Source organism: Rosa rugosa, chromosome 7, assembly GCF_958449725.1.
Source record: "Rosa rugosa chromosome 7, drRosRugo1.1, whole genome shotgun sequence".
NCBI lineage: Eukaryota > Viridiplantae > Streptophyta > Magnoliopsida > Rosales > Rosaceae > Rosa > Rosa rugosa.
Window position 1 is genome coordinate 1,565,318 of NC_084826.1, and position 15,961 is coordinate 1,581,278.

At 37.0% G+C, this 15,961-nt stretch overlaps 2 protein-coding genes across 3 annotated transcripts; both read right to left on the reverse strand.

Moving 5' to 3' along the window:
• Positions 1-443: 443 nt before the first annotated feature.
• On the reverse strand, positions 444-13,682 carry LOC133720641 (protein CHROMATIN REMODELING 20). 2 transcript variants are annotated; one of them, XM_062147051.1, is made up of 26 exons: positions 13,524-13,682; positions 12,803-12,940; positions 12,595-12,657; positions 12,379-12,474; positions 12,208-12,300; positions 11,293-11,483; positions 10,958-11,198; positions 10,012-10,125; positions 9,195-9,278; positions 8,357-8,896; positions 7,432-7,721; positions 7,027-7,117; positions 6,743-6,958; positions 6,183-6,302; positions 5,815-5,981; positions 5,484-5,625; positions 5,148-5,297; positions 5,006-5,061; positions 4,624-4,924; positions 3,534-3,660; positions 3,283-3,344; positions 2,456-2,682; positions 2,110-2,313; positions 1,583-1,661; positions 1,240-1,493; positions 444-1,140 (listed from the first exon to the last, which is right to left on the reverse strand). In XM_062147051.1, exons 2-26 carry the CDS (start codon positions 12,935-12,937, stop codon positions 753-755), a joined length of 4,431 nt encoding a protein of 1,476 aa, XP_062003035.1. In that variant the 5' UTR covers positions 12,938-12,940; positions 13,524-13,682; the 3' UTR covers positions 444-752. The 2 variants fall into 2 exon arrangements, with proteins under 2 accessions (XP_062003035.1, XP_062003034.1); XM_062147050.1 differs by having other exon boundaries at positions 7,027-7,120.
• Positions 13,683-14,524: 842 nt separating this feature from the next.
• LOC133722540 (plasmodesmata-located protein 2-like) lies at positions 14,525-15,751 on the reverse strand. The gene is made up of 2 exons (XM_062149420.1): positions 14,947-15,751; positions 14,525-14,708 (listed from the first exon to the last, which is right to left on the reverse strand). The coding sequence occupies exons 1-2, from the start codon at positions 15,704-15,706 to the stop codon at positions 14,575-14,577; spliced, it is 894 nt and encodes a 297-aa protein (XP_062005404.1). The 5' UTR covers positions 15,707-15,751; the 3' UTR covers positions 14,525-14,574.
• Between the last annotated feature and the right edge of the window lie 210 nt (positions 15,752-15,961).

The window sequence follows — 15,961 nt, forward strand, 5'->3', positions numbered from 1 at the left end:
TGCACTCAGATTCATACTTTGCATACTTTTTCACCAATAATCACCATGGAGAGTTTCTTATTAGAACCAACTATTCTCCTAAGAAAATTCAACTCTCAGTGACAATGAGCTGTGTCTAATAACAAATGAAGCATCAAACAAGATCTTATACTAGAGTACATCGAAATCTTCTCATAAAGTCTACTTGATCTAACAGACTCCTATTTCACCACGGATTTTCCTCGACATTGTAAACTGACTTTAGAATTCAATTCTACCAGAGTCAACTAAAAAGCATTGATAAAAGAACGAACAAGAAAAGTTTAGGTCAAAGTAGATACGTAGATCATGGTAAGGGAAACTTATCCGCACATGTACTCGGTGGCTCAAGAGCTTCACAATGGTGGAACGTTATCAGAGAAGTGGTCTATGAACTTCGACAATGATTTCTGGTTCGTGTGAAATCCACATGAAGTCAGATTTACATTGCTCATTCATTCTCAAAAATGATTTATACAACCCTATTTCTCTGTTTATCAAAGACAAAAAAAACACCCCTTTTCTTCTCCCTCAAAACAAGAATGTAGGTATGAGAAGGGAAAGGTGCTCAAAATACATGGGAAGTAATTGAGGCAATAATAAACAGAATGGTTCAGAGTGTGTTCAAAAGGACATTGGACTTATAGCAGCTGTCTAACCAAAAAAGAATATTCACAGCAGCAGCAATATAGAATCAAAGAATTCACATTCGACAAAGTTAAGGGCACTGTTGTTCATTTTGCAGACTTGCCTTCTTGATGCAAACCCTCCCAGCTTATCTCTCGAGCACATTCCCCACACACAGTGGTGCAACCAGATTTTGTACCTTGACTTCTAAGGGTCAGCACATGTGAAAGCTTAGTGCATTTCCGCTGCACATAAGTATCCCTCACCTTGGATTCTGCAAGGCTGCTCATCTCTATTGCAGGCGACTTCACAGTTGATGCAGCTGGCTCTGGCTTTTGGTCAACTGCAGATTCACTGACAGGAACTTGCTTCACTTCCTCCCATTCAAATGATTTCCGGTATACTTCCCAAGCCATGTCTTGCTCTTCTTTTGATAGCTTTTCCTCTTCATTCTCTTGCAATAGTGTCTCATGTAAGTGAAAATTGGCAATCCAACTGAAAACAAAGGGAAGAAGCGATATAGTTTCCAATAGTCGAAAGCGTAAATGATATCAATACATGCTGATTAAAATAAGAACGAACATAGGAACATACCTCGGATAATGCTTGCCAATTAATCTTTCCATTAATTTGTCAGAAGCACAACTTCCATGAGAAAGATGTGGTCCGTGCTTAGGCAAATTTTCGACTGAACCAGTGATACTTTGATTAGCTCCGTTATCTTGCTCAGTCCCATCATGGTTTTCATCGTCACCAAACTCAAAAAGATGTAACATCTCTTCTTTAGATATTGTCCTATGTACTTGTTGTCTATCCACTACCCTTGCAGCCAGGCCCTCCTTTGTTACCTATTTGTCATTTTTGCTTCATTAGAACATAATTCAGCCAAAAACCATAATATATATATATAATATAATCAATCTTGTTCTCCCATTACCTGACGCTTATAAATTTTTTCTTCCATAGTTCCATGTGCCATCAATCTGTAAGCAAACACCGGCTTTGTTTGGCCATACCTGAAATAAAGAAAACAAATATATCATTGAAATATGTCACATTATTTTGGAAAGATTTCCAGCTCTGTGAAACGGAAAACCATAGCCTGCCAATTGCAAGTACTTCCTCTCAATGTTACTCATTCTAGCACCATAAAATCCCAACTCTACCTCAACGAAAGTACACAACACCATTTGTAGCCCTGCATTTTCACACTAGTTTTTTATCCACTACAAATGAATAGTGAACTTAAGCCAACTACACATTAAATCAAACCTTAAAGCCTTTAACTTTTTGCTGTCCTACTACATACACATAATTCTGGCTCTTAAAACCTCAAACAGCCCCCTCTAATTTATACAAAGTACCTTTTTCTAATGTTATTGAGACCATTCATGCAATATGAAGCTATTTATGAAAAAAAAACAGAGAGGAAATGACCAAAAAAAAAAATGAAAGGAATCGCACCTCCAAGCACGATAGATAGCCTGAAGATCATACGTTGGATTCCAAGACCCATCAACTATGATTACACGGTTAGCAGCATGAAGATTTATCCCTAAAGATCCAGCTTTGGTGGAAATTAGAGTGCATTTCACCCTCTTATTTACAGGATCATTAAAGCGCTCAACCAGTTTTTGCCTTTCTGAGCTCTCTGTTCTTCCATCTAGCCTGAAGAACAACAAAAGAAAAAAGTAAAACATGCATATAACTCTGTTCTTCCAATTAGATTTGTATCAATTAGCGTGAAAAAATAGATAGGTAATGAGTTATGTGCCACTTTGGAAAATGCAAGAAAGTGATATATACCAACCTAAACCAATCTTTTCCTTTCTTCCAAAACTTCCATCTCTTCCCATGTCGAGGTAATCTTGCAAGGTAAAGTTCTATCAGATCAAGAGTTGGTATGCTCTGACTAAATACCAATGCCTTATCACCCACATCAGAACACATGGCTAGAATTTCAAGCAGCAATACCATTTTGCCACTGTAATCAAGCTCCTTATAATTATTTTCATGGATGAGATCATTCCACCAATCCTGAAAAGGCAATAAATCATGAGCATTGGTTTTAGAGCAACAAAAAAACGAAAAAACACAACATGAATACGATTATTGCAACTCTTATCAATCACCAGTTTACAGATTTCAGCACCCTATTGAAAAGACGCAGCATACCATAATGACTTTAACAGGCTTCCATTTGGGTGGATCGATTTCTAATGCATAATCTCAGGGACAAAGTACTGTAACTATTAGCATTGGTTTTTACAGAAACTGGCCAATGCAGAACCAAAATTATTGTTCCTAGGCTCCTAAGCTCGAGAGTGGATTAACTCGAGCTAAAACAAGTTCATGTAAATAGCTAGTAAAAAAGTCTTACTTTAGAGGATCTGGAGAATTAAAGTATATTTTAAAGGAAACTAATTATGCAGTAGATCTTTGGCTAGTGATCCATGAGGATATTTTTCTTCTTAAATCAATATACGAAGCTGAAATACCCCCTTTTTTTTTTCAGTAAAGCGTTTATTCCATATGTTTTATTTTACATAAATAAAGTCAAATGAAAGGAAAATAAAAGAGTAATAAAGTGCAAAAGACTACTATCTGAGTATCAGTGTAGTTTGTCCAAACCTATACCTTCTGAAAGTAACCATCATCTTTTTTTCCTGGCAAAATTTCATTGACATTCCCTTGCTTCTCTGTCAAAAAAGATATGCCACCATTATCACACTGTTGGTAATGTGGGCATGTCTGCGCACACATTTAAAACAATAAAGAAAACTGCAAAAGGCCATGCCATGCAGTCTCAGTGCATACCATCAAAACAATACCATGAACATCCATGGAACTCTTGCAAAAACCAGAACAACAAAACGGAAAAACCATACCTCCTATATAGTCAGTGTTTTCATCACTAGAGCTGTCATCAGCAAGAAAATTCTCAACACCATCTTCATGCCTCACATAGTCTTTGTCATCTTTTCTCAATTGCAATATCCCTGGATGGTTCCATATCTACTACAGACAAAAAGCTTTTCTTCATTACATAACATTTTACATAAAGAAAGAAGCATGATGAGCTAGTCTAATAGATATCACATATACAGGCCTTCCAGCCAGACATAAAGAACTTGCATTAAAATTTCATTCACCTTTTCCCTGCAAATTTCTAGTAGATTTTAGAGCATGCCTCTTAAGTGACAACTATGAAGAATTCCAAAACTACCTAATAACACAACAATCATTTCTTGGAAAAGCAAAAAAAAAGATAATTAAAGTATTCTTTTTTTTATTATTATTACAAACCATAACAGTTTTGTCTGATTCCACCCAAATTTAGACAAGGTTCTGATTGATAAATAGTTCTAGAACCAATCATCTCACCTACCAAATTCCAAATCATATTCATATTCTTCACAAGTTGTAAATCATTAAAAGGTATGTTTGAAACAAAAGGGGACATCTTTGTATAGAATACAAAATAAAAAAAAGTAAGCATTCCATACATTTAGTTTAACTATCCTTTTAAGAGTAGTGTTCACCTGGTCACCAGGTGACCAAGGATTTTGTGGTCACCTGCCCTCAGATTGAATTCCAAGGTTTGAAATTAAAACACTTCAAATGTTTTATTGTAATCTCAACCCTTGATAAGTTGATATAATCCAAGGGTGAGTGAACACAAAATCCTTGGTCACCTGGTGACTGAGTGATCATGACTGATCCTTTTAATTAGCAATGCCTAATTATACACACTTGGAAGAAAAAAACTACTCGCCTCTTTCTGGTAAAGGTTAACTATACAGTTGACACAATTTTATTTTAAGTTTCAAACCCTACTTCAAAAAATGGTGATTGAATTTTTTCAAATGAATAGGGTGGATGCCTCCCCATACATTAATTTGTGCAATTGAGCATCAGTGTGTGCTTGTCATTATCTGTAGATAATGAAACCTTGGGAACTTAACAGAAGTAATATACCTGTGCTAAGGCCTGGTAGCCAGCGAAAAAACCTCTTTTCATCTTTTCATTATAAATCTTGTCAGTAGTGAATCCATGCACATCAAGGAATCTCTTGTATAATTTCTTCTGTATGGGCGAAAGCCTCACAGTTATCACAAAGACAGTTTTAGGTGGTAAGTCCTTCTTCACCACGCTCATGTCCATTCTTTGAACAAATCCTTTCAACTGTTCATACAGAATATGCGATCTCTGATTCATGATTTTCACATCTTCCACAGTTGAATTAGTATGCTGACCATTCTCTATGGGATTCTGGAAGCTGCACATAAGGTTATGCACAATTAAGATGTGTCATAAAAGGAAACAAGAACAATAAACAAGGTAAGTGAAGAAGTCTTGCCGGTTTCTAAACTCGTGGCTACTTCCAAGAAAACCTTCCCTTACAAAATCAACCATCTGTAATCAATTAAAAATTCAAAGGAATCAAAAGGGTGTGTAATTTTATAGAAATGGTAAAATGAACAGCTATCAGGTGAACGTACACAATAATATTCCATGAGATTGTTCTGAAGAGGTGATCCAGTTAATGCTATCCTTCTTTGGCATCTAACTTGTTTCAAGGCCTGGGTTACATCAGCCTTGGTATTCTTAATAATATGGGCCTCGTCACAAACAAGTATATCAGGTCCATCCTGAAAGTTGGAAATGTAACAATAAGAAACAAGCTTGGGAAACAACTTGCATATATTCGAACAACTTATATGCTAGATGAATAAATACCAAAATTTTAGCTTAGGACTACCAAGTTGAAGAGAAAATAACTCACACATACAAAAGAAAGATATCAAATACAAACTTAGTGGTTAACCTCAACCAACCTGTAAGGCATGACAAATTTCTCTAGCCATGTTCCGATCCTTCACATGCTTTCCAAGGGATAAGTTTCTGAAAGCGGAGTAGCCAATCAAGAAAACACCACCCTTAGCTCTCCACTTTGCAAGCAACTCTAGTCTCCTCTCCCTGGAAAACAAAGCAAGGATACCAAGTGGTTATAGAGAAGTTTGTTGTTAAGGTTCAGAAGATTTTGGTTTCACCTAGTTTCTGTACCTCTTGTCCACAGCTAAGCAAATAGTAACTTTCAACTTTTATAAACAATACCTTTGTTGCTATAAAGTTAAAAGTATCGAAATATAAAATTTTCAATCAAACCTTGACACATCTTCTAGCATGAAGATCCGAAGAGGCTTTACTTCTGAAGGTCTCCACTTCAAGAACTCTTGCCGCCAATTATGCAGCACATTAACAGGAGTGACAATAAGTGCAGTTTTTAATCCCAAATCGATACTTCTCATTGCAGTATACAGAAAAGTAATAACCTGAAAAAGCAACTTGACAAGTTATGCATCAACCCATGGAAAGGCTATAACCTGCAAGAGCATATGAGGCATCTCCTCGCATTTTCCAAAATGGCGATGCCACTAGGCTGCAGGGTCATTACCACATGCACTATAACCTATCTAAAAAGTAACACCTACAACAACAATAACATCTCTTGGGAATAAGATGGAGTGTAATACCTGAAGCGTTTTACCGAGGCCCATCATGTGAGCTAGAATACAACCAAGCCCCTTATCCCCAGACTTCACTTCTCTGATAGATTGTACAATGTTCTCCCACATAAACCTTACGCCCATAATCTGTGATACAGATCAAATCTTTACTTGATGTTACAAAGTGTAAAAAGGCCGAGATACTATAGATAAAACTCCATGGGAAGTTACTACATTTGAAGCAATAACAGAAAACTCACCCGAGGTCACAATCAAGAAGCTCAAATTAAGTTATAGATATGTATAAGCAATAATAACAACTTTACAAGGACGTGGTAACATATAAGTTGATAAAAAGAGAGCAACAAATGGAGCTGTTGAAATTTTCATCTCCTTTCTCCAATTATAAAGCGTGTGGATGAGGAAGTATGAAAGTAGCAGAAATTTCAAAATGGTCAAATTTAAGATGAAACTTAGCGTTGCAAAATTAATGAAATTAAGAATCAGTGCTCTCAGTTTTAGCATAAAATCAAGGGAATTCATAGAGGAAAATCCTTTATGTAGTTCAAAGATTAAGGAAAATAAACCTGATGAGCCTTCAATTTTGATGAAAGGCTTGGAGGAATTCTCACAGGTTCTTCACCTTTCTCTCTCATAACATTCACTATATAACCAGCTGATGCATCACCCATGACTTCAGCACTAACACCTTCAGATATATTCCCATTATAGCTAGCAGAGCACTTCATTTTAGATTTAACAGAAAATTGTACTTGCAAGGACTTCAACCGCTCTTGACGTTCCTGAGAAGACAGTCATAACAGATTAGCTCTATGCCTGAAATGACAAAATCAACAAATACAAGAAGTACCTTTTCAATCGCAATTTTTCTTTTGGTCTCTTCTCCCAATTCGGCATCATCAATTATCCTTCGTATCTTCTTCTTTCTCTTCCTCTTAGTACTGCTATTACAAATGTTAGAACCACCATAAAGCAAAAGGAACTAATGCTTTAAGACAGACAGCTCACCACAATGGTTTGAAATGCAAACATTAAACATAAAGTCTAAAGTATAATGAACAAAAAAATGGCATTTTCAGCCCATTAGGTCCCAAGACTACACGTTTTCAATTCACTATCTACATGCATTCTCAAAGCATCTATGGAGCAGGGACCAGTCAAAATGAAAGGAATCCTATCGCTATGAGAGAGAGAGAGACATTCAAAGAGGAGTATATTGATTTAATTAGACATCATCATAGTTATATGAATATACCTGATAGCAACATCCATATCTGCATCTGAATCATCTGAATCACTATCAGAGCTAGAAACTATCAAATCTCCAGATCCCATTGCTTCCTCAAGTTGTAACTTCAATGTCTGTAGGAGACTTGGGCAACAGGAACAACACTGCCAGCCATCGTTCTGGGCCTTGGATAAGCATTCCTCTCCAATATTCCTCTTTATACAAGTTGTACAAAATAACATCGTGCAAGATTTACAACTCAATAAATCATTGCTTTGCCCACACCACCCACAATAACACATGGAGCAATCAGAATCCTGCACACCTTTGTACGTCAATAAAAGATCTAGCATTTATTTTCAAAAGTAAGTAAATCAAATTAAAATATAAGAACAAACTTACTTTTCTCTTTTTAGTTGAACCATAAGAAATAAAAGTTAATGGAAAGCCATAATTCTTAGGTAACCCTTCTCTAATGAATACAGTCACAAAGTCTGAAGCCATAAACTATCATGAGGTAATAGTTTCATATTGCTGATTGGACAAACAAGACAAGAGCTGGTAATGAGCAACACATTCACCCTTGAACTCTTTTCACCACACACCATTCAGGGATACATATAGATAGATATATAACCTATTATGAATGAATATATACGCGCGCGTACACTCACAGATCTCCAGAGAGAGAGATCTAATATAAGATATACAGACACACACACACACACACGCACATATCTCCAGAGAGAGAGAGAGAGAGGGGAATCTCTAATATAAGATATACAGACATTAGAAATGATAGTATTGGTTGCCAGTAATCAGGTATTAGTCATAAAGAAAAGAATCAGTAATTAAATTTCATGCATTCTATCACCGGGATTAACACACACAAAATTATACAAACTGTTCAAATATAGTTCACAGAAAGCATATAAGTTACTGATGCCCATACCTTGAAATGCATCTTTTCTTCTAGTAAGCACTTGCAATTTGCACAAATAATCACTTCCATAAGTGGATGTGAGCGCACTTCAGCAGAAAATTTATTACAAGCTGTGCAACGGAGCATCTTATTCAGACTATGTGATGTGAGACCATCATCTCCAGATATGCAGATATTCTCTTTCACATAGGAATGATCCTCAGATTTTATCATGTTGCAGTCAAAAGTATCTTTCATTGAAGCTTCATCATCACTGTCTATAATTATAGTTCGACTCCTCTTAATATCAATGTTTAGTACCTCGCTCTCATTCGGACGCTTGGACCCTCTGGCTTCAGTGGAATCAGAGGCCGGCGGAGCACCGTTACTCATTATGGCAGACTTCAAATTTTGGCCTTCAACCTCATTATCTGTGTTACAAAAGTTTTCACCATCTTCATCAATTTTCCCATTTGAGATACCAGTAGAAGAGTCAAGCATTGAGAAAGACCGGCCCATGTTGCTTTCTATCACTTGATCAATTGGGAAAACTTCTTTCTGACTGACATCCTGATTCAACCACAAGATTATAATTAGCATTACTGCATGTCAAGTGTATGCCAAAATGTAAGAATTATCTATGACTCAATCAATGGGGCAAGTATTTTCTGGCTACATATAGAATATAAAATTACATGTGTACGCTTGTATAAAGTACACTTTTATAGAAGACCTTGATAAAAAAAGATGGACTACAGAGAGAGAGAGAGAGAGAGAGAGAGAGAGAGAGAGACAGAGAGAGAGACAGAGATGATCTAAACTGCATGTCAAAATACCAGAAGCAAGGAGTTTAGCACGTGTAGTATACCTGTTTACATATCCTTTGATGTCTCCTCCGTTTCAAATGAACTTGAAGCTTCCTATCAATGTTTGCGTCATCTTCTTCCTTAACCTTTAATAGACAATTACATACTATAAACTCCAAGTAAAATTCAACAGGTATAAAAAGAATGTTTGTGGTGGATGAAGAAAAATGTAAAGGACTAAGTACAACATCAGTATAGGAGTAATTATCTAATGGTGAAAAAGATAAATCAAGCATATCATCATATCAACCTAGGCCTGATAGTCTGATACTAAAATGTCAATCAACTTTCTAGCTATATCTATAAGAAGGTCTAGCCCTAGACAACAGTAAAAAGGTAATATGATATCACCAACTAATCTGATCAAAAGTTGGCATCCTTTCACGTTGATAAGAGACCAATAATCATGTCTTCATTCAAATTTCAAAAGATGATCATAACCAAATCAGAAGTCATTTCGACATCTAGTTGTCATCAAAAGTGATGGTACTTTAAGTAAACTTTGAAAGATCATTTATGATAATCAAAGGTTAAATGGCGTCGTATTGGCAGATTCTTTTTGCTATGATAGTCCTTAAAATGGAGACTTAAAGTGAGGAGTGTTTAGAACATTGACTAACAGTGCGGGGTGGGACCCCAGTGGGTATCCCTCAGTGGAAGGGCTCTGGTATACATGCACGCTTATATGCATATATCTTAAAAATAAAAAATTAAAAAATTAAAAAAAATAAAAAAAGTTTTTTTAGTTAAAAGGGTGGAAAACAGTACGCAAGGATGTTATTAACATTACAACATCAATTATGAACCAGACTTACTTACCTTCCTATAACTTCTTTTCTGTTCTTCTGAGAGATTCAGTTCTTTTTCATTTGCAACAGCAGCTGCAACAAATGGATCACTAGAATTGCCATCAATGTCATCAATCTCCTCCACCTGGCAAAAGTATTCTCAAAAACTCATTGAAAGAACTAACTGAGTCAAAATTGAGCATCAGTAGCAGCGGGTAGCTTCTGGAGGAACTAGTATTATGTGACAAAAGCATCAAACTCAAGACAATTAAAACCATAAAAAAAGGATTCTCTTAGTAGTGACCTTCAGACAGTACTTGTTTGAATCACTCACACTTCAACACCATCATACAGTTCATTAAAGGACCTCTTCTTACCCTCATTTAGGCCTCGAATGGCAGATCTTTGAATTTCTTTTTTATTTTCAGCAGAAAATACTATCCCATTTTAAAAATAAAAGTCATTGTAATTTGACCTGCCTAGAAAAAAGCAAAAAGGAAGCACTAAAGATATGGCTGCTCCATTTAATATATGTGTTGTCAGGACTATATGAAGAACAGGGAAAACACCAAGACAGAGGACAAAAAGCTTGGATGCCACAAACTGAATGACAAACTCCAAGAATATTACTTATATAGGCAAAAAAAAGGCATAGTTATGCAACATGATTAACTAACTTGCTAACATAAGATGCGTGTTTCAATATCCAAATTCCAAAACAACAGGTTTAAAATAAAAACTAATTAAATAGTGCATTGCCACCTAAAACATCATCAACACTGGAGTACACTATAAGAATAGGAAATGAACATCAGGATAAAAAAATTATAAAAAAAAAAAAAAATCTATGGTGTATGGATTGATTAAACCTCTGTGAACTTATAACCCTTAATTTCAAGCTTACATATCTTGTGACAAGAGGGTAGTAAGCAGGAATTCCATAGAATAGGGAATAGGTAAACAGAAATATTAGTCACCTCATTGACTCCAGGGAATTCAAGTCCCATCTCAGCAGCTTGGTGCGGTGTGCTAGCCAAGTAAACAGAAGCCCAGTGCTTGCTCCCAAATGAAGTGCTATCCTTAGCTGCACCATCAGAAAATAATTTGTTGAGAGAACACCAATCAACCTCAGTTGTCGCAACATCCTTGCTCCCCTCTTCAGCTAGTTTTTTCTGCAGGAATCCACTAGCACCATCCTCCAATAGTTTACCATGTTTCCTAAGTCCAGGAAAACAGATTCATGTACCATCAACTTCATAGTTCATACATTGCAGAATCAACAATACTAAAAGGGTGTAAGTGATGACTATACCTTCTTACAGGTCTGTGCGTTTGAAGATACTTCTCAGCATCAGCTCTTGACTCGGTACATTCTCCACTCACCTGACTTCCTACCCAGTGTATTCGTGTTTTCCAAGCTTCGGTGCAGCAACCATTAGGAGCCTGACTTTCAATCCACTTATAAAGGCTTGGTAGCTCAATGCCTGCCCCATCAAGTTGTTCCTAGTCAGAGAAAAATATAGATCAAAGTGAGCGGAAAAAAAAATATTAATAAATAGAAACATGTTTCTTCGTAGTATTAAAGATTTAAAAGAAACAAGTATATTGAAGACGTCAAACATGAGATGGGAAAATAGAGCACATCAACTAAACAGCAAAAGTCCTACAACATCAAAGATAGCACTACCTACCAAAATAGATGCTCCTCTAGTACAAAACTTCAGCATTTACAGGGGCTTATGTATTAAAATAAGATATTTAAAACTGTCAAACACATTTTCAAGTTTCAGATTTTTCAAGTTACGCAAACAAGCCAATCCAGTTCAACCAAAGAGTTTATGGAGATCAGATGTAAATTACAGAAAAAGTACATATCCATAACTTGACATTTCCACAGCTTTCATATAAACATTTTTAGTTAATATCCCACAAAATTGGAGGTTCTGAATCTTTATTTAGTGCCCTCACTGGGTAAACAAATTTTTGACATGCTCTTATGCACCGCACACTCTTACAAGTTTTAACCTTAACAAACATTAGAAATCAAAAGTGAAGGAAAACTGGCCAAAATTGATATCCAGCTTGTATTCTAATGTAATGAGAAATGATAATATTTCTTTCTCCCCAATTTGTATTTCTAGTAAAAGTTTATCACATCAAAGTACATGCCAGCTCTGAAATGTATTAAAAAGCAAAGATTTACTCAGAATTGAAGAAAGAAGCAGACCAACAAATGAGCACTCTCAGTCTCAAGCTCATCGAGCTCAGCTTTCCAGTCTTCTATTAAAGTAGCCATTTCATCTGCAACAGCTGTTTCCAACTGTGACAAGGAGAACATGTTAAGCGAGATAAAGATAATGTACTCCACCCTAAGAAATTTGAATTGAGCAGCACTAACATCATCCCCGTGAAGAGTTTGTGCCAGCTCCTCTCTAACTTCAGTCTCCACTTTGGCAAGAGACTCCTTTTCAAGCGCTTCCTGAGCCTCTGCAGCCTAAATTGGGCATAAAACTAAATTACAAACATATATATAATCTTTTCTATATCTGTGTGTATGAATATATGGTAAGTGGAAATCAATGCCAACAAAATAATTAAAAAAAAAAAATGATACCTTACTCTCAACCTCCAAAAATTCAGCAATCAGCTCCTCAATGTCTTTATCAGATAAAGGTTCCTGCATAACAACGATGAAACAGCATTATGTAATCGTAAAAGAGAGGCTGCATGTTTTTCCAATATCAGCCACGACAAAACAGTCCCCAACTTAATTGAGAGAAAAAAATACAGCCGAAAAAAGTCTATCAAGATTCATAACATGCCTCAAGATGCAATCGGTCATCTTGTCCAGATATCGATACTTCATCAACTTCCGAATCATCTATAAAAGAATCCAAATCACTACCACTAGAACCACCACTCTCCACATCTTCCACCACTTCATGGCTTTCTTCCATTCTCTACACCAACACAAACAAACCCGAAAACAGTGAGCCTCAAACAAAACCTAACAGTATGCAAAAATTAGGAGCAAACCAAAAATGTGAACACAGCCACCTCAATCAGTTTAACAAGTTGAAATCTTGAAAGGAGAAGAAAAGAAAAAAAGGCTTGCAACTCTACTAAAAAAATCCAATAGCAATGCTTCAAAACCTTATATGAAAATTCCAACCCTGAAAATCTTCTCAAGTTCTCTACTTTCTATGATCATCAATGTCGAAAACCTCGAATTCAACCTCAAAGATTATTACTTTAACCAAGAACAGGCATACATTTCAATCCAAAAACAATGCTTCAAAACCTTAATTTTCCCAAAGTTCTCAACTTTCTATAATCACCAATGACCAAAACCTCGAATCCAAACTCAAAGATTATTACTTTTAGCAACAACAGGCATACATTTCAATCCAAATTTCACTATGAATAAGACTTGAATCAAAAGCTCGCGTCTTTTCGAATAGGGTTGGTGTGAGGACTAATACGGCGTCTTCCTGTGAGGGGACTGATCGGAGAATGAGAACGGAAAGTGGGGGAGTGACTTACCGGAATAGCACACGGCGTCGTTTTCCCTCCTTGCTATTTTGGCTTCGTCTCTGTTTTTCTATTTTTGCAGAAATAGGTCTTGGGTTTGTTTAACTTGGTTTGAATTGAATGAGCTCGGAGCCCAAAACCAATTAAGGAATAGGAATATATGACGTGAAAATTTTTACCCTAGTGAAGAAAAATGAGACTAACTGAATCTGAATGAGGTAAAGAGTCCGGGTTCATTGGGCTTTTTTGCTTTTTTCTCTTGGTCATGCTGCAAAGCCTTGGTTTTTTGCAGGAGGGTTTTATGACTGGGTGCAGCGGTTTGACCATTAGGTTTGTGTGACCGTTCGATAATAGTTTTGATCGCGTTTGTGAGCGTTCGAGTATTAAGGGTGTTTTTGGTATTTTGCAGATAAAATAATAGTGACTCAATTGAGTTTGGAAATGAGTTGTTTGGGTGGCCAGACTTGCCAACTCGGCAAGGCCACCCTACAAGATATTCTCTCTAGACCAAGTCTTATTTGGTTAGCGGATGAAATATTAATATGATAACCTTAATTTTTAGGGGAGATTTTTACTATTGTGTTTTGACTGTTGAGTTTGTCCGACCGTCCAATATTAGATTGTCATGTATGCAAGTATTCAAGTATTTGGGTATTTTGGGTATCTAGTGGACCAACCAGTATGGGTATGAAGTTTTGGAAAGAATGTGTTTGATCAGATCGAGTCATCGAGCAGCATGGCTACTCCAAGCTCCTTGCTTCTTCAACTATTCAATCCGACCTCCCTCTTCAACGACTTAGAAGGCTCTATGTGAGTATGTTCACAAACTGGCTTAAAGAACACGAACTTAATTACTACTCAAGCAAACACACTTTTTCTAATTTTGGAACTTTTTCACTTTTTCTTTTCGAGAGCAAACAAGATGAAGAAAAGTCTGTACTTTTTTTTTTTTTTTCTGAGAATTACTTAAAGACAGTAATTTTGCAAGTAAGCAAAAGTGAAAGCTGAAAACGTACTGTGGAACCCGTATATATTATACATGTTACAAATCAATATAGTTAACCTAGTATTCATCTTTCTTTCCCCAAGATTTGAGGAACAACAAAAAGATGAGCCCAAAAAACAAAGCTGCTGCCCCTCCCACAACAATTGCTAACGTTTTCCCGTTGCTATCTTTCTTGTCCTTCTGTTCTTCATCTGCATGCCAAAGAATAAGCATATCTCACATTAGGGTAATATTTTGTCACATATACGCATATAGAGTAGCGCCCTGAAACGAACATGATTGATTTCATATTATAAAAGCTAGCTAATCTAAACACTCTGATTCATCTGTTGATTATTATACAACACTAAACATACAAGATTATACCTATTTACTCGAAATGTGTCACCTCATCACTTTTGGTCTTTTGGATGCATGTGATTAATTTACCTGGGCCGGGGTGTGACTCATCATCTGGATGATAAGCAAAGCTCAAGAAGCACTCCGCCAAATAAATCTCACCGGAAACCGAACCACCACACTCTTCCTCAGCAATCTGCACCCCACTACTCACACACTCCCCACATTCACAACCCCCCAACCCTCCTTCACACTGAGCCATCACGTCCACTAACTCATACCTCGTCTTGAAAAACCCTTCACCACTCACCACACCATTCTCCAAAACCCCAAACGCTGCTCTCATCATCTCCTCGAACCCGCCCGAACCCCCATTGATGGATCCACCACCCTCGCCACAACTCTTGTGCAGCAAACTTTCCTTGCTGGAGTCGTCAGTGTCGGTCCCCTCGAGCTTGTAGTGCATGTAGCACCCGTGGAGCTGAACCCTAGCCGCCACGGACTCTCTGCACATCGTGTTGGAGATATCCGGAAGCGTGCTCACGCAGCTGTGACACTCTTGGTTAGTGATGTCTCCCCGGCATTGGTATACACCGGAGATCTCATCGCCGTCTGTTGATTCGGTGTGTTTGAAGAACTTGGACTGGTTTGAGTGGGCGGTCAGTCGTTGGAAAAGAGATCTGAGGGTTTGTGTGTGAGGACTAGTAGGAGTTGTGGTTGTGAATGTTTGGTTTGCACAGTTTTTGTACACTAATGAACTGTGATCGGAGATTGATATCACAGACGAGAGAAACAGGGCTGCGAAACAGAGAAACACTACATGAGAGAATGGTTTCGAGGTTGAATCCATTTGGGGTTGATTTTGTTGGGGTCTGAAGACAATGCATGATATAAGTTGAGGCAAAAGAAACAAAGTGCATTTTCCGATTAGTGTTTATATTTTGTTGATGCTTATGGTTATTTTTTCCTACCGACCTGTATCTAACTTGAAGGAAACTTGTATAAAAAAAATTCCTAAGAAAGTGCGCGCAAAGTTATCTATAGTTCTGTACCTATAAAGCCTTGAACTAAGGCGCTGCAACTGCTTTGAATCAGCGTCAAAAGT